This window comes from Phaethon aethereus (assembly GCF_964289735.1).
Source record: "Phaethon aethereus genome assembly, chromosome: 1".
NCBI lineage: Eukaryota > Metazoa > Chordata > Aves > Phaethontiformes > Phaethontidae > Phaethon > Phaethon aethereus.
In genome coordinates this window covers 195669526-195688866 of record NC_138575.1, presented here as the reverse complement: position 1 = coordinate 195688866, position 19341 = coordinate 195669526, and the positions used below count along the sequence as shown (strand labels likewise).

Genomic DNA, 19341 nt, shown 5'->3' with positions numbered 1-19341 from the left:
TTAAGTAGTACAAGATGGTGTAAAATGAAGGAGCCAAACATCTTATTTTAATGATAACCCTGTATTCCAAAGCAAAGCAAAGCAAAGGTGATAGGAAAATCCTGGATGGGTTTTCTGAATAACATTTCTTATGCATAAGATGAAGCATATTTTTATTTTAATTTTTTTCTTGTGACTTCTCTTTCTACTTAAGAACAATGAACATCGGCCTTTGCTTTGAGATAACCAAATTTTCCCAATAGTCAAGGAGCATGTGGTATTAATGGACACTTTTTTATTACCAAATGTATGTCTTGCATTTACATGGCTCACTTGTAGCTATTCTAAAGGGAAGGCTGTGATATAATTTGAGAAAGGCAATGATGGAAAAACATGTGCCAGATCCTGACCTACTGTAAATTGATGTAGGTAAGTGGCAAGGGAGGCTTTACCTTGGCTGAGGGTTTGATCCTATGGAGAAAGAATCCCTGTCCTATCCAAACGTTATCAAACCACAGCCATTAACATCACAATGGCAGTGGCTGTGTGCTCTCTACCAAGGGTGTTCTCTCTGCAGTGATGCTAGGGTTGAATGGGCACAATCAAGTATCAGTCACAGACACAAACCCTAAAATCTGAGAACTTCTGCATGGCAGTTCCTTTATCTCTTCAAATCTTACCCCTGTGGAGTTGTCCAACAAGACACCCATTTGCTTCACTTAGGTTAAGATGTTGTTACTCAGGTTCCAAAGTAACTGAGGCCGTGCACAGAACTTCTGCCCATGTATATATGTTCAGAGATCATAGTCTCCTGATGACTTAGGGTGAAATTCATCCTACTAAACTGATAATCTGAAGTTTGATGTGTGATGTAAGCTTCCACCAGCAATTCCTTCTACAGTCAATGGAGTGAGAGCAATAGGTGAATCAAAGCATGAGTCCTGACTAAAATGCATGCCCGTGACAGGTGAGATGAATCAAACCTGGAAATGCTCATCTCTCTGTATTACCAAGGAAGTCTGGAGATCTAGTTTTGACTAAATGTCTCCCTTCTAGGTTATTAACATTGGGTGAATTTGAAAGCATTCTGTATTAAATACTTGTACCACTTGTGTGAAGATTCACAAGATTAAATTCCTGTATTTAAAATCTTCCGAGTTTTTAATATATAAATTTGCATGACTGAGGCAATGGAAGATGCACTTTAAAGGATGGAGAAACAAAAGAACTTCAATGTTTCTTGAAATATAGTTCAACTGATAATTCCAACTAGAAATGCAAAAGAGCATTACACTAGCTCCAAGCTCCAACACATTCACTGCCGCAGCTGCTCATAGGGACAGTTCCATGAGCAAACACAACTCAGAATGGAAATGGCACTGTGGGCAACTTGCCTTGTTCCTCCAAAATTTATATATACTTCTCAGCAAGATCTGAAAAGTCTGCATATCTTTTGGGGCAGCATATTGATATTTCTAGCTGTATGATATGAAAGAAAAAGGGAGAAAGAAAGAGAGAAAAAGGGCAAGGAGAGAGACAGAGGAAAACACATTTCTGTTACTTTTTAAAAACACAGTGAGAAAATTTTAACTTTAGAGGACAAAACTTCCATTTTATATGAGTAGTAAGATAAAGTATAAATTTCACAATGTTTTTACTTTAGGATTTTCGAAGTTGCTTTTTTCATTCAAGTGAAATTCCAAGTTTTTATAATTTCATAAAGAATTTTTCTTTCAAATTATCACATCTGAAGCAAAAGTCTACGAAGTGTAATATTTCTGTGGAAGCCAGCTTTAGGATAATGGTTAAATAAAATGCTATAATGCTGTATTGAGGTTTTAACCAACCAGAAATATGTATACTCTGTGTAAATGCCCATTTTATTAAATATTACAAATAGAACTGGTAAATCATTTTTAGTTTCTCCATTCTAAGACAAAACTTTTGCTAATTCAGCTTAAGCTTTACATATATATTAAATGACTTGTATTTTCCCCGATTTCGAAGCACTCTAGCTATTTTAAGGGTAATTCTCATCAATGTTAATCTTTAAAAGTGGCTCTCCTGGAATAACCAGGTCATGCTGAGAGGATGCCTGTACATTTCTGAATGTGAGGCAAAGGAACCAGGAACTTCTCAACTAGATCATTACATACCATTACATGACAGAACATGTCCTCAAGCCATTTCCCAAGACTCAGCATTGTCATTAGCAGCAAACGATATGGAAGCAACCTTTTGCGGCCATCATCATGTCGTCTTCTGTAAACTATGAGGCTGCCCTAAACTGAATTTCCCATTTAGCCTGCATAATATCCTCCAATAACGGTAGGTCCCTGTGGAAGTATGATGCAGGTTTAGAATGAGCTGCTGTAGATACTGTTTGTTTAATTTTATTTTCATTTTTAAAGCATATATTTGTAACCCCTACGCAACAGTGCGTTTGATATTGTTTTGGCCAGAAACAGGCAAGGAACTTTAGCATACTATAAAAGATATGTGCGTATAAAAGCAAAAAAGCCAGAATAAAGCCCTAATGTGGGTTGTCGAGATTTAAGTTGATCATTTACTCAGAGGGTTAACATGTGCTAAAATTACATACTGCAGTTCCTAGCTTCACTGATGAAAACATTCACTGCTTCTATCTTTAAATAAAAAAGCAAAATAGCCTTAACCCTTTGAGGATCATATTAGCAGCAAGTTGCAATCTAAAGAGAGGACAGGTATTTCAATCAATTAGGAAATTATTCTTACAAAGATTCTGTGAGCACCCTTTTGTGTTCCACCATCCCAGCATCTACTGCTGGGTAGATCAGCTGTAATCACTTCACACAGGTCTGAAGGATTTTCAGGGTCTCAAAGGGTTAAAGCCAAGACTTTTGAGTAAAAGTGTTTTATTAAAAGGGTGAGTTAGGTGAGCGAACAGTCTCGGATGAACTTGGTGAATAGTCTTCCGATTCGGAGTTGAGTTCAGGTGGAGCTTGCTGTGCCTTATATCGTCCCCTCACATCCTGGTTGCGTCTTCGTCGGAAAACCTGCCTCTCCTTATCAAGAGCGGTGGTCTGGCAGGGGCATAAAATAAGAATAAATGAAATTAGGCTGTGTGTGAAATGCAAAGCTAATGAAAACCATGAGGTTTTATGTGGCCTGCAAATACCATGGGTAATAAATGTTCAGACCAAATTAAACCTGTTCTGACTCAGTCAGGTCTGAAAGGTTGAGCCCACAACATAGCTAAACGCTTTAAAAAGTGCATTTCCCAAACCTTAAGAGGTAGTGTGACATCATCAAGCAGATACAGTACCATATATATGGATGCCATATGTTCTACTTCTGGATGCTATTAATTTTATCCTTTAATAGACTCAAATTTCAAGCCAAATACCAACTGACCTTCCCCCCACCCTTCTCAAAGTATATATCTGTTTCTACAGGCAAAGCAGATATGTACTCTTGTCTTTGATTTGACCTAACGAAGGCTGATACACACTCACCCATGTTCAAGTCAGTGCAATTGGCTAACAAAGATGGATTGTGATGAAGTTGTCAGACAAGAGAGAAAAGCAAACACCGAAGGGAGCTAGCCCAGCTCTTTAACACCTCCTCATGCTGCTCAGTGGATGTTCTTAGGGAGAACGCTGAAGAGCTCTGACAGAAAGACTGTTTAGCCTGACCACCCCGTTAATCTTCCTGTTAACCAAGGTCTCTGGAATTAAATACTCCACTAATTTTATCTAGGTCTACTTAAAGTATCTAAAAATGGGGGGGGAAAGAACATTTACTTGGTGGGCTTTATATTTTGCTCAGTATCTGCCACTGTGGAGAATACAAGTCTTAATAAGATGGCTGTGACTTCTAGCCACATCTCTTCTTCTGCTTTGTCTGGCACATTTACAAGGGGAAACTGCAATCCAGGTAAGGGCAGCCCAAGTCTGGCCAATGATTTCAAGCATGGGACTGGGTTTCGCTGTTTTCTTGATTACAGGGTATTAGACTGCAGTCCCTGAAATTGCTGTAATATTACAAGTTCAACAGGATGGCCTTGATTCAGCAAGAGCACTTTGACACATAGTTAACTGCCTTCTGAAGCAGGGCCTGCCTTCTTAAAACATGGCCCTTAATTTTTTTGGAAAAAGCAAAATGGGAAAGGGCAGGTGGCTAGGAAGATGATATACAAAATGCAAACAAATATCTGATCATGGCACTGGAGGCAAAGATAACTTTGAGAACTGAATAGATTTATCTGCTAAGGCTTGTAAAATTTGTCCCTAGTATGAAAATCTCCATTTAAAAGGATGCAGCCAAAAGGTTATTCGGCTTCAAAGGATTTATTGTTTTCTCTTGAGATACACATGACTGATTTTTCTGGAAAATTTACCAGTTATAGTGTGAGCCCCATAGGAGAGCAGAGCTGTATTTATAGCCAGCATATTTTTGAGAACAAAATGAAAACTAAATCCATCATACCAGTGCAGAATAGCATTACAGCAATCCCTGCTCTAAAATAATGCAATCAGCATTCAATAATGATGTAATAGAGACAGAAAGATGGACAAGAGTACAGAGCTACTATAGCAAATGGATTTAGTTAGGCTAAATTGCTGAACTATTATTTTTGTGTCTAGAACCTACACAGCACTACCTTAAAGGAGTAAAATAATTAACTTTGATAAGTTCATCCCCGTATTTTAAATAATAATTGCTACAAAATCCAACACACCTCATCTGCTGAGAATTTCTTTGTTTACTGCTAATCTTTTGGTTAAGAGCTCTAATTAGTATTTTCAATGCCTTCTACGTTTCTTAGCCTTGAACCAATTCAGTTTTTGATTATTTTTTAATGTGAAACAGAAGAATACCTAGATCTTTTACACACAGTGAATATACTGCATACAGTATGTAATTCTGTGTGAAAATTGAAAAGAATGGCATATATTACCATTCTATAAAATACAGATTTCCATTTAAAAGATTTTTTTATGCTTACAGGAAATAAGCATTTATTTAAAGTTTAAACCACATCACATCATCCTGTGGTAACAGATACTCTGCTCTGAGAAAGTTAAACATTTCTGGTTGAATAAATAAAAATATTTGTATTAAATTCAAAATTTATTTTTAAAACCTGCTACATGAGAATGGTATATGTATATGTAAAAATTGAAGGTATTTAAAATTAGGCAAATTACATAGAAGTGATTACTCTTGAATGAAAGATTCTTTTTGAAATTTAGTCTAGGATATTGCTTTTTTTAAAGGACAAAATTACAAAGTTGCAAAACTAGCTAGATAATTAAATATCAGGACATCATTTTAAAGATGTCTTTAAAAAATAAAACCCAAGATAACTACTTTTCTACAGTTTTGGGGGAAGCTTTCGGTGCCTTTGTTTAAATATGTTTGTCCAAATAGACATCAAGGCACTTCCTGCCTCGTTAATCAAAAATGTTAAGCAAAAAATCCTGATCATCTCACCTAATCCAGCACTTTATGCTGCAGTTTGTAGGACCAAATATTTCTGGCTTCCTAACCCTTCAGAAACTTCCTGACATATTTTGAGACTCTGTTTTTCTTTACATTTTCATCCCAAGTCTCCCTTGAATTTGGTCTTTATAAAGGCATGCTTGTAGACTGAGGGACATTGTTGCAGCTACTGTCCTGGGCTGAGAGACATTCAGAACTTTTCTCACCCAGAGAGCGTATCGAATAAAAATGTATAAAGTCACAGAGAGCCAAAGAAGGGAACATTTACCTACTGAAAGCAAAAATACACGAATCATATTCTAACATTTAGTGTTTAACATGTCAGAACCAGAAGATGGGTCAGTTCTGGCCACAGACTCATAAGCCCTACAGAACATGGAAGACCGGCTTTATTCTGCCCAACCTTAATGATGACGTTTTGGACTTCCAGTGCCTATTACACTACCAGGCAGTACGGCCACCCTGCATTCTGCACAAATGCCAGGTTTCATTTAATGAGGTCACGGTTAATTTTTACCTCTGAAGACTTTCAAAGTATGATGGATTAATGCCTTGGAATGGAGGGAAAATGGTAAGATACATTTGAGTAATAACTGCATGTGTTTTGTAAGTGCATTTTTCACCTACTGTACTCTCTTGTGCATGTGGGCATATTCCAAAAATCAGCTTTTTCATTATTATCACTGTTTTTGTAACAAAGGCCTCTTATACGCATTGCTTTGGTTTAATAGATATATTATTTCATCTACTATTCAGCTGGGTGGTTCACCGGTGCATGAACCACTCCATTATGGATTTCCAGGGAATTTCTACTTTGAGATACTCTTTCAATAAATAATAAGAGGATCTGAAGTGCACTTATGCTTCACAGGGCTGCAAATCCCAGATTTTCATTATCACATTTTGACTTTTTTTTTTTCCTGGCTTGAGGTGAGAGAATGAGAAGTTTGAGCACTATACGACAGTAATGGTAACTAAAATGTAAGGATAGCATTCTTATTTAAGATGTGCAGCTGTCCTCTTACAATCCATATGAGGAAATGTAGAGCTTCGTATGCAGCAGCAGCAAAGTGGATTGCCTCTAATAGTTTGGTGCTGATGGGTCTGAAGCACTTCATTAAGCACTAATGTATTTTGCATCAACATTTAGTAATCCTGACACCCAGTACCAAATGGTTAACAAGCCATTTTTGGAAATGCATTTAATTTGAAGTAATGGAGCTTTATTTTAAAATCATTGCTTCTGTCACCTATATACTAAGGTGCAGTTAGCATTTTCCCAGGATTTTGCCACAGGGAGTGTCGTCTTCGTGATTTCTATATCTTGATGTTGCAGGACTCCTGAGCCATACAAAATCTTTTTTCTTGGAAAACAGTGAACTCTGTGTTTATGAACAGACATTTAAAAACTAAAACTGCTTTGAGATATATATATATATATGTTGGATTTGCAGTGGGAAGCACCTTATTTTAGCTGTGGAGTGATATTTTCTGTCAAGTCAGTAATTATTGCACTGGAGTAACTGCATTTTATGAATGCGAGCAGTGACTGTTTTTCTTATCACTTGTCTTAATTTACTGCTGGCCACCAAATATAGATATATATTCATTTCATTAATAAAAGAACATTATTGTGCATTTTGCCTCTTAGCCCATCCATTATTCATACCAGCCAGGAGACTGAACTGGGGATGCAGCTGTTCATGCATTAATCTAAGAAACCCTTCCCTTCACTCACTTTCATTCTGCAGGAGCATATTTGCAATTTGTTTGCAATTTTCGCGATGCTTTGTTTAGTGTGTGGAGTTACAGGGGCATATGGATTGAAACACTGGTATTTTTCTTCCAGCGCATTCTTTTATATACATGTATGTGTATGTATATATTTAAATGTTCACACCTAGGTAATTTTATCCTATTTCCTTAAGCTTCTGGCTAGCGACCTCGATACGTTGAGATACGTAATGGCAGGTTTCCCTACAGAAAAAATGACCATTAAACAATGCTTTTAGCACAAGCCAGGCAGCCCTTCAGTCTGACCTTTTTTTATTTTTTCCATGGGTCTCTCATTTTATATATATATATGTAAAATTATATATATATATACACACATGTCTGTGATTGATTCATGATTCAAGACACTTTTTGGAGAGTACTTCAAACTTAGCAATGCACCTCAGTCCAGGAGTGAAAGACACATGTTATTTTTAGCCCCTAAGGCACAAGCTATAACTAAGTCAAGTTACACGGTGATTTGGAGACGTGCAAATGACCACATCGAGGGGACAAATTAATCGAGTGGATTTGAACCTAGACCTCCAAATACAAAAGGCCAGTGCTTTAGCGCACCATGTAACTTCTGGCATGGAATTTAGCTAAAATGAAAGTAAAAAAGAAAGAAAACCAAATCAATTTGATGTATGCTTTGTACTGTATTGGTGAGCGAATACAAAGACAAATATTCTACACGTATAACTGCTGAATTCATATTGCTGTATTTAAATTTGTGTTTATTCTTTGACATCCCCCCTTTTTAGAGACACGATTCCTCAGCTGGTTTCAATTACATGTGGAAGAGACAGTGCCAAGTTGTTTGCATGGGTGAGTTTTATTTATAGTTTGAAAATCAGTTGTGGTTTTCTTAGTCAAAGAGCAGGAGAAGAGATTTTAAATTAGTTTAGATGTTTGCCTGTTTTTACCAATATTCAGTTTACAGGGGGTTTTACGGTATTAGAAATGGCACTTTACAGATAGCGAGGCTGATTCCCAACTACTTTGCCCATTGTCAAAACGTCTGGCTGTAACTTTTGACTTGAAAGTGTATTCTATCCACTTGGGACAGGTGTAAGTAACTTGACAGATGCAAAGTAATGGGAACTAGGAACCAAACACAGAGAATGGAACTATAGATTTTCAAATGAGCTATTCAGATACTTTTTTAACCGTGTCAGTGAGAACTGTATTTTAAAAATCCAGTATTTTATGCATTCAGTATTGATTGGATTGATGATTTTGTTAAGCATCCAATGTAACTCATCTCCTTGCTATTGTCATTACATCGATAAGATCATTAATGACTTTCCCATACATTTCCTGGGTTTTATTTCGCTCCTTTAGTTTTTATATAGTGCCTGTGGACATATAAAAAAATAACATAGGCTAGCATTTTATATTAATCTTATATATAATACTACATATACTAATATTTTCTGCCAATATTTTATATTATATACACTCAGTCTGCTGCTCCCTTGATATTCTGAATCAGCCCAGAAAAGGCAGAAAATTCAGGCTATTAAAATAATGTTAAGATTCAGACATAAACCAGAACCAGTAAGGAAATTCAGGGTCGAAGAAAGCATTGGCAAATTATGCAAAATATTGCCTTCAAAATATGCTGCCATTTGGAGGAACAGCTAAAGCAGCTGAAGGCGGCTATGGACCAGACACTGCAAGAGCTGGGGCTAAAGAGAAGGCTTGAAATATTTTCACTCTTAATATTCTGGACAAAAAACCTGAGTAATACAAACTGTTAAAAGCCTCAGTTAAGAACATCTTAAAGGTAAGTTCCTTATAAGAATTAAATCTATCAGTCATGATATTTCTGAAGGACAATGAAGATGTCATTTGGATTGACTAATGCATTGGCTTTAAGCCTTTTACAAAGAGATCTATCAGAGAATGGGCTGACTTTGGAGAAAAAAAATTAATCCCAAAGCTAGTACCTGGTCTCAGAGACAGGTATCTCTGCTGTCTTTGACTTGACATTGGCAATTTGGGGTGAATGAAGATGTGATTGCACCATGGGCATTACCCAGCTACACCAAGGCTAGCTTTCCTGGCTAGCAGGAAAAAAAGGTTTCACCAGCCTTTGGGCAGTGCAGACTGCGGGGTTTAGCTGGGACCTCCAGGTCTCATTCCCCACTGAGGATGCTTTGGACTTTTCTGCACTTCTGATTGCAGGGCTGATGTCGCAACAGCATTAGGTGGGCTGCTTTTAAAACGTGTATCAGTCTGGGTTCCAAAAGGTTTTACTGATTTGGCCCCTGTGCTTTTTCTGTTCCTCATATTCAAGGAACACTGTAAGATTTTCCATACCTCATGCCTACTATAACAACTATTACTCTACATAAGGTTTGTTGTATTTCAGTATCTCAAAAAAGTCATGTCACTTAAAAACACTTGCACGTATTGTCTTACTGAAAGGGAATATAACGGGATGCAGAATGAGTGCTCAGAAAATGAGGACTTTGACGTACTTTAAATAGGAAAGTCTTTTAGGCAGAGAAAGGAAAAGGTTTTGTGGTTGATTGGAGGAGGAAATAGTGCCATTTAAAAAGGTATTTTAGAAGACTGCTAGAAACTGGGGATGAAAATTATCAAAGGTATGGAGAAGAAATGAATAGTTTAATACTAACAAAGAGAGTTTTTGTAATGTTAGTTACATTTTCCTTGGGACCTGCTTTCATTTTTGTGAATTCAGGTCAATTTTCATGGGCCTGTGATAAATTAACTGCTCTATGGATGGCAGTTAACGGACCTTTGCTTTGCTTTTACGCTCACAGTTACTACCAAAAATAAACACTTGCTAAATCGAAATGGTTTTATTTAGAACTAAAATGTTGGTCACTACAGCAGTTGCTTGTTTCTTGGGGATGAAAGAGCACCAAACACAGGGCAGTGCTTGTTCGGAGGTACCCCCTGTTGTAGCATTTCCTAATTAAGCATCTACACCTAGAAGCCCTGCTCTCCCAATTTGCCTTTCCACACTAGATGCCCTGTTCAGAAAGCCCTAATTATAAACATTGTTGTTACTGCCCCCAGCTGGAAAACAGAGCAGTTTATGTATGAATGAGAGAGATTATCACCCATCTGCTCCAGCCCATTATTCAGGGATGTGTCATTTTGTATGCTGATGGCAGCCATTACTAGTGCTTTAGTCAAATGGCCTTTTTTTTTAATTATTTATAGCGTTTATTTATTTTCCAAGTTGCAAAATTGCAGAGTTTTCCCCCCCCTACCTCCCCAAAATGCATATGGTTTGTTTCAAAATCTGGGCTATGCAGTTAAACTGAGTCAAGGCCAATCTGAAAGGAGATGCTTGCTTTATCACAGGCTCCTCTTTCTGGTGGTCTGCTCCCCCTGAAGCTAGGGTTTTAAAAGATCCAAACACTGTGTACAGCAAATTGAAAGACAGATTTTTTTTTGTGTGTGTGTATGTAAAATAAAAATAGTAAAGCAGAGAAGGAGTGTAAGCTGATCATGGACAGCAATTAAACTCTGGGAAGATAAATAAAGCTCATGTGAGCTTTCCTCCATTTTACAGAGGAGGTATTAAATTTGCAACTATTTGACAAAGTCCTGCTTGGACACAAAATGCCATCGCTCCTTCGTAAGCAGAAAAGAAAAATTCCTCTAATACTATCAAACCCACACTTAGCTAAGGCTGGGCACTCAGACCCCATTCCCCAATTCTTCAAAAAACAAAGCAGCACAGACGCTGTGCTGCCGTTGGCTGGGCTGCAGGGCTGGAACCTGAGAAGGGTGATGCCAAGACAGACCAAGCAGGTTTCGCTACGGCCTCGCAGGTTGCGGTAGGTTATAGGCACCAACGCAAGCGCGACGGGCTGGGGTTACCGGTACTGCTGCACACTCGAGCACTCGGAGTGAAAGTGTTTCTCAGTTCTTGCTAGCCAGCGTTCAGCTGATGGGTGGGAACTGTTTTTCTACTTTTTGCCTGAAAAGTAGGATTATTTTTGTTCTTCTCTTTCCCCAGAACATCCATATCAGAATCTACTTAACCCTCAGTGCGTGCTCAGGGAACTGCTTGGTTTTATGGAAACTGTGCTGTAGTCCGATGCATGCGCTCAGTGAAATGATCCAGGGTTGGAGTTTTACTCTACTGGAAATGCTTGCAGTGACCATCTCTGTTATTTTGCTAATGCGGTCAATTTGCTGATTTTTTCCAAATACCTCACAGACGAGTTTTTAAAGGTTTCAAGCACTGCAGTGTTAGAAAACGCAGGTTTCGCAAGCAACTTCTAAAAATTTCTCCAGCTATCAAAACGCAGGTCTTGTGAGTAATAAGAAGGAAAAAAGCCAGCAAATAACCGCTTGATGGAAATTCCAGGGCTCTGGCTTGATTGAGGAGGTGCACGGGCCTCGTGTGGGCTATCAGACCTGGATCCCTCCTTGCTCCCACTCCAGAATAACCCCCTCCCGCCCACAGCCCCGTTTTATCATACAGGTTAAGCCAGCTAAGACAACCCTGGCACAGTTACACAATGGAGAAAAATATATTCAAAAGACTCATGCAATATTTAAAAAAAATCAAATCAAAATAAATAGGTATCAGAAGGGTTTTAAAAAGAAAAGAGAAGGAATGCATTGTTAGAAACACAAGCTTACCAGCACATACAATGCATTGTATTTCATTGAACTTGGGAGAGTTTCTACATACCGTGTGATGTAAATGCATTGTTCAATCTAAGGTAAGGATTGTGTTTAGTGGGTTTAAAATGACAGTATATAGCTCCACATCTCGCATGGAAAGAGAGAAAAATATATGCTGAGAGCCTGTTGCTGCTCCGTGTGTTTCAAACCAGGAGCGCAGGGGAAGCAGATGCCTTAACAAGCAATAGGGAGGGGGAGGGTGCGTACTTCAGCATATCTAGTAGATTTTCTATATACACTGTCCTTTTAACTATAGGGGAAGTTGATACTGAGCATGTGCGATGAAGAGAAAGCTGGCGATGTAGGTGTGAGGGATGGGTGAAGAAAGGGAATGAGGGGGTGTGGCATCTCAATCAAGATTAAAACGAAACTGATAAAGCAGCATATGGACCGGATAACAAATCAAAAAGCATGTTTATCCACTGAAGGAACTGGTTAATGGAGACTGCCAGCACGTTGCCATGGAAACACTGACTGTTGGCGCTGCACCATCTCATACCTTATCCAATACATTCCTGGTTGTTGGTAGTAGTCCAAAGACCCTGATCTCTTGATGGTAAACCCGTGGTCCAGCTGAGCAGAGAGAAACGGGGCAACTCAGTGGATCGACATTAGGCTAAAGAATTCAGACTCCAGAGCAAGCTGTTCCTTATTTAGTGCATATTTACTGTTTTCATTTTCAGAAGGCACTTATCTAACATCCTAAAGCTAAGTACCGGAGACGAAAAAGAAAAAAAAAAAGAAGTCAAGAAATAAAAGAAAAAGATACTAGCTCTAGATTCGGTCTCGCTAAATTAGAAGCCAATTTATTCAAACTAAAATGGAGTTTGCGAAATAGGTTACTCAATGCATAATGCATGCATTTAAAAGTCTGACAAATATCTTGTTACCTCCAAAGACAGAAGTGCCCTTTTAAGTTGCACATACCAGTAATGGAGAATTATCTTTTGCAATTAAACTGAGAGGTTTAATAATTTGAAAAAAAAAATGCAGTGCAACCATCACAAGGAGCAGGCTAGACAGACTACACAAGGCTTAAATTAGACTGCTTCATAATCATGGAATGTGTAAAGATGAAAAGAATCAGGTTTTGATACCCCATCAATCATGGTAATTCATTTCTAAAAATGCGTTAACCTTGGAGAGTAGGACTACTCAGAGCCATGAATAACACTGTTTATCATCTCAGCTTACACCTCATGCTCAAAAAGATAACAGTACAAAACTATTCGGTTTAAAATTGCACCAATTAAAGTCAAAATGGAAATGAACTTAACATTGTGTCCAGGAAAGTGTGCTGGTGATATTACTTAAGGAATATAGATCTTTTACATTCAATTTATCATTAGCAGAATCGTGTGCATAGGAACAAAGAAAACGTCTTGTTTTCTCTAACCCTTCTGTGCTGCACTAACAGACGGTGGAGACATCATTTAGACGAGTTAAATAAAATTTTAGGGGAAAATATCTTGAGTGAGACACTCTGCCCGCTTTAAAATTGTTAGTTGCGATGATTTTCACTTTCTGCCCTATGAAGAGAAAAGGCCATTTTGTGCTTCAATAAGAGTGTGGCACATATTTCCAATACTGATGACAGTTTCTAATTCTAAATTCAGAAAAGCAGTTCAACACATTTCTAGTTACCAACCACTTCAAGGGTAGCTAGGAGCTAACTGCAAATTTAAATTTTTCTTGATGACTCCCCTGCAAGTGTAGAATTTAATAATTTATTCCATTTTGTTAAAACAATGCCGCTTTCATCTTATTTAGAATTATTTAAAGGACGTTTCCTGTTTAAAATCGTGAAAACCTTGTACCTCGAGTTAATTTTTTGTTGGCTTAACTACACTGGTCTGCTATTGCCATCTACTGGCTTCCTCGTATGCTGCATATAAAAGACAAAAGGGATGTTTCCTTAAAAAGCAGATCAAAAATATTGTCCTAAAATCGAATAGCTAAAAAGAAATACAGAGGAAATCGGGAGAGCTGCTTCCCAACGTGAGCTGAAACAATTTTGCCGGTGTGGAGATCCTGCCACGAGAAACCCGACTGTGGACAATGATCCCAGGACAACACAGACAATAGATGGGAAGTGACATCCGAGGCACGGGTTCATCTTTAAGCCGAGCAAAACTCACAGACTAAACTTGGCTTCTCTTTCCACACCACCCAAGAAATCCCACCGCTAAAAATAATGCCACTTGGAATTTGTAATTTTCTTTTAATATCGGCAGAACGCAGGATAATGACCCATCCGCTGCCTTCCCTTGCCAGACCGCAGGCAGTGGCCGGGTGCCGGTGTCCCCAGCCCAGAGAGGACTCGTCAAGAGACAGAGGAGCTGCATCAACTTTCTGAGCAGCTTTTCTATTTTGCTGTCCTATTCGATTCCTGTGAGTCTCCATCTGGAGTTTACTCCCATTGCCAAGAAAGAGAGACTTCATACAACCTTAACAGAACGTTATCATTAGTCTTTTTCTGTGTCTTAAGAATGGCAAAAATACAAGCACCAAAGTGACAACATATAGGCAAAGCTTTAACACTTCAGGCAAGAACACAAATTAAACGATGCTCAGTTCATATATGGAACCAGAGCACACTTCTGGATCACAGAAGCATTCTTAAAAATTATTTTGGCTCTTGGTCACTTTAAGTCCTGTCGCTAACACCCAGAGTGTACAGCCACGGGGTACTGATTTGAGGCCAAAAAAAACCAGTATGATATCCTTGGAGAATTGAAGCAAAAAATCTATCCCCAAATTAAAAAAAAAATTGGTAAAAATCTGGTTTTATGTTTTTACTGCAGTATCTTTTATAAACACCATCATGGAACTACAAAATACTGTTCCTATTGGAAAGCTGTATGAGAAACCTGATCCTGCAAATATTTTAGCATTTAACAGTACCACGGTCATTCTGACACAGACCGGAGGGGCACTAGCCCAGCCCCTGACTCCTACAGAGACCCACAGTCAACGCCTGTGACAAGAGTTTAAGAACAGGGCAAGTAAAGTGATCTTTATCCTACATACTCTGCCATCAGCAAGCAGTGTTTTTTAGGGACTTGTTAATTCTCTTGCTGTTTTAAAAGCTAGCTCTCCAATTAAAATTTTGCTGGCAAAGCTGTGTTGGTTTAAGGGAATTTTTTCCCAACTGACATAGTTATGCTGGCAGAACTTCTAATGATGTATTAATGTATCAACAGAAAAGTCTCTTTGCCTCTATAGTTAATTTTGTTTGAGGAATCATCTTCTGCTACATCAGCAAAGGAACTACTTTGCTAAGCGTGCACAACACATTCATTGTGGGAGTTTGTCCAAACTGACACATCCTTTCAAATGCGGACGAACTTGAAGTCTGGACACATGCACGAGAACGTATAGGATGTCTCTGCCCTGAATGGTCAGAGACAACTTTTACTGGGGATTACCACGTACCACAAAGCAGATGTAAGTCTGAACCAAAGGAGTCAGTACAATGTGTTTGAACATTGCTGAAGGAAGCAGCAGCCACAGTAGACGTATGTAAAACGCACATGGCTTCAAACGTCCTCCCAGTCAAGCTGACCACAAACACATCTTTAGGAAATGAGTTTTCATATTATAGTTTTTAATTGGTGCATATGATAAATATTGCTTGAGATCTTTGAGGTGTGTTACTTCTTACCACCGAAGAAAACAGGCATATAATATCACACCAGTGTGAAGACAAATTAATAACTAAATACCACAGATTAGCTATCTCTGTACACAGAGTTATAAAATTCAAAATAATGCTAATATTTACCTTTTATACTATTAAGTAATCTATATAAATATATGCACATATTAACACATTTTCACAAACATCCACAGACACAGACGTGTTATATGATATATAGAAGGCATCTCTATATATTATATACACAAGCACTCTCTCAAAAAGTTACAGTAAACATACAGGCAGGCACAATAAAACAGTATTTTTGTAGAAAATATACTTAGTGCACATCTTTAGTGCTGAACAATATGTTACAGCATCTGTACATACTTTGAAAATTCTAAATGTAGAGCAGGCTTCATTAATAAGAATTACTTCTGTGACATTTGAGACTGTACAAATGTAAAACCCTGGTGATGTGTATGTCCAATGTATATTAAGTATGCTTTCAAATGCCGAAACAACAATTAAAGGTTTTGTTGTTTTGCTTTTGGTTTTATTTTACTTATTAAATTAGTTTTGTAGAAAATAAAGGTAATTTATTTTTAAAATAAAAATGATCTAGCTTTCTGGAACATTACCAAAATACTAAAGATGTCTATACGTCTCCACTTCTTCCAAGTTTTTAGAAAATAATTGACACAAGCTAATCAAACCACTTTCTGAATTCTGTAAAAATATTCTAAACATCTCTACTTTATAGAACTTGCAGGATTAATTGTGCCAGAGTATGATGTTCACCCATAGAGATGATCACTAAAAATAATCTGTTAAATTTTCAAATACTAAAAGATAAATAAAAGCCATTAAAATATAATTAAACATATACTTTTTTTTTTTCTGATGAATAACGTTTTGCAGTGGAAAGATTCACTACAGTGCCTTTTTCATTACTCAAGTGTCAAACTGCTGTAAACAGTTCCTTGGCAGAGCAACTGGGGCAAAGAAATAAAAAGAGGAGGGTGGGGAAATTAAAAGCTTAAAGGAGATGAGGGATGGATGAGGACAGAGGCATCATTTCTCGCTTTTAAGCTTTGAAGTCATTAGCATGGAGGATCTGAGCAGTAATTCTCATGGACAAGCGTGCTGGCAGTCCATTCGAAAGGAACACAGTTTCTGCTAGTCTATACAGAACATACCTGCATTTCAGATGAGCAATGGGTATGTGATGTTTTAGTTGTGGGAGAGTTGCTGCAGTATTATTGCTTAAAAATGAAAATAAATAAATGCTGGCTATGTTAGCTGATGACTGAGAAAACCTGAGGAAAAGCATGAGGAACAACTTGCTTCCATGTTAGAGGACGTTCAGGGTTGGAGAGAGTAAAGAAAAAATATGAGCGAGGCACAGCTTGAGATTTTAAGTACTTATACCAAGTAACTTTGAGAGAGTATCCAGTTTGCTGCACAAACAGTTCACACCTGTGAGCCAGATTGCGTGTGCTGAGCTGAGTTTACTTCATGCTGATTTAACTCACCACTGGAGGGGCTGAGCTGAGAAACATGAAAGTGGAAACAGTACAAGAAAGTGTACATGTGCAGTCACACCACCTGCAATTTATGGAAGCTGGGAATGAACACTGAGTAATCTGATATGAGAATGGTTATGTTTAACATGTCACTTGTTTTTAGTGACTATTTGGAGCGTTAACACTACCATGAGTAATAAAGAAAAGCTTACAAACACAGGCAGATGTATCAAAAATGTAAAGGATGTGCATGTTGCTATTCAATGGCATTAGTATGAATAACCTCATAAAACACTGAATATATTCTGTGCTCATGTATATCTAATACACGTGTTCATCTTTGGGCGGGGGGAAATACAAATGTATGCAATGTATTCTATGCTGAGGATGCCATCGAAAGCTCAGGAAAGCTTGGTCAAAAGTTTGGTCAAGCTTGGTTTCAGAAGCTCCGACATGTTCTAAGCTGGAATGCCCAGACTGGAATTGCAACATGACAGAAGGCAGCAAGGAGTTCCATTAAGTTTTTACCCAGTTAAGTCCTTCTGCCTAAAGAGAAGCAGCTTGCACGTGGCAGTACAATAAAATGCTGCTGCTCAGCTAAATTTGAAGTGGCTAGACTGGTATCAACTATGAAGGCAGCAGTGAGGCATCACAGCTCTCTTTGATGTCTTCAGAGAAGAGAAGCTCATGCTGCCATACAGATTTTCTGCCACAATTTTGAAGTGATTTCCACTCACTGTAAAGTGCTGCTGTCCTGCTACAACCTCTGTGTGGCCCCAATCCATGTGATGATTCTGCTGCCAAGTAAAATGTCATGATCCCACAGCCAAATGGTTGAATCTACATTGGAGTTAGGTCCACTGATCTGCTGGTAAACTGTGGAAGTGTGGGTACTGTTAGATCTCCTAGGGCTGTTAAATAACAATGTGACTCACAAGGAGAATCAACGGAGAAATTGTGCAGAACACCAGTCTAACTAAGTTTATATTAATCAAACGCTTGAATTATGTAAAGGTTAACCCTCTCCGGTTTCTTTTGGTGGCATGTCCTAAACAGACACTGTCTTGTGGGCACATATTTAAGTGTTTCAGCTGTGTATTTCAGATGCTTACTGCTATGACAGAAACTCCAGCTGCTGTGCTGTTCGGTTTAGGGCCTGTGTTGAAATGCTTCTTTATCTTCCCAGCTACTGAGAGCTGATGTTCATTCTCTGGAAGGCCATCGTCCTGCAGAGAAATAAAGCCAAATAAAACTTCAGAGGGAAAAGGCGAAATAGAAGAATTGCAAGGTGATTCTCAAGCACCTGTCAATATAAAAAAGTTTACAAAAATGTTTGTAATGAAATACAGGTCAATCATTGTCTCCACTAATATATCTAAGGTATTTATAAGATGAACATCGTATTATGTCATGAACCAGCCTCTCTCTTCTTCTTTACCCAGTATCTTCCTCTCAAACTTTAGGTAATATTTTATATTCTTCCTACTATGTCTTACCTACCACTTCCCAGTTATTTTTAGGTCTATTAATATTTCAAAGTTGATAAGCTCGGACCTGTTTATGATTCTGTTTACTCATCCCATAAATTTAAAGATAATGGCCTCAAAAGTAGAAGGAGCCCAAGAGATTACAGAAACCAGAAGCCCCATTTTGGTAGGACGCAGGAAAGGATCTCCAAACGCCCTGTAAGACACCAGTGAGGTCTCTGTCGTCTTGTAAAGATTACAAACTCGAGGACTATGGGGTTGGGTGAAAATTCCAGCCATGGCTCAGTCCCACAGGGAGGAAACCCAGGCAAGATGGGAGCTGAGACATGCCCCCGCCAAAAGCCTGAGAGAGCGGGACCTCACCAACGCCAGCATGTATCATTGCATATGTCTGCAGGCCAGGTTAGGTGTGGTCTTAAGGCTTGCTCTTGCATTCCCCACAGACTATGACTGTACCATACCAAAGCCCCCTCTGCAAGTGGAAACTCCAACTGACCGATAACAAGGGACTGCAATTGCTTCCCCCAGTGCCAAGGCACACATGCCTGGGATGCTGTGGGGAAAGGACAGACAGAGGTACGGACTGCCTGGGAAAGCAGAGAAGGGCTGGAGCCAGCTCTCTGGTGGCCTCTTCTTCCTTGCAGAAAGAGGTGTTCCCAACTTGAGCTGACCTGAGGTGAAAGCAGGCACACAACTATGTGGCCAAGCAGAGGCAGACACATGTTCTGCTGTCACGTGCATCAAGTGAGGCAGCTGTATGCAATCTCCAGCCCAG

General features: G+C 38.6%; 1 protein-coding gene across 2 annotated transcripts in view; it reads right to left on the bottom strand.

Moving 5' to 3' along the window:
• Positions 1 to 2876: 2876 nt before the first annotated feature.
• Positions 2877 to 19341, bottom strand: part of DCLK1 (doublecortin like kinase 1) — a gene marked incomplete at its 3' end in the record, with an annotated part of 248547 nt that continues 232082 nt past the window's right edge. The window contains exons 15-17 of one of the 2 annotated variants that reach the window (XM_082013948.1): positions 18192 to 18305; positions 12416 to 12489; positions 2984 to 3041 (exon numbers count right to left, since the gene is read on the bottom strand). In XM_082013948.1, the coding sequence (XP_081870074.1) occupies positions 2984 to 3041; positions 12416 to 12489; positions 18192 to 18305 (246 nt within the window). Of the gene's footprint in view, positions 3042 to 12415; positions 12490 to 18191; positions 18306 to 19341 lie in introns of both variants that reach the window. The other variant, XM_082013947.1, reaches the window with a different exon arrangement.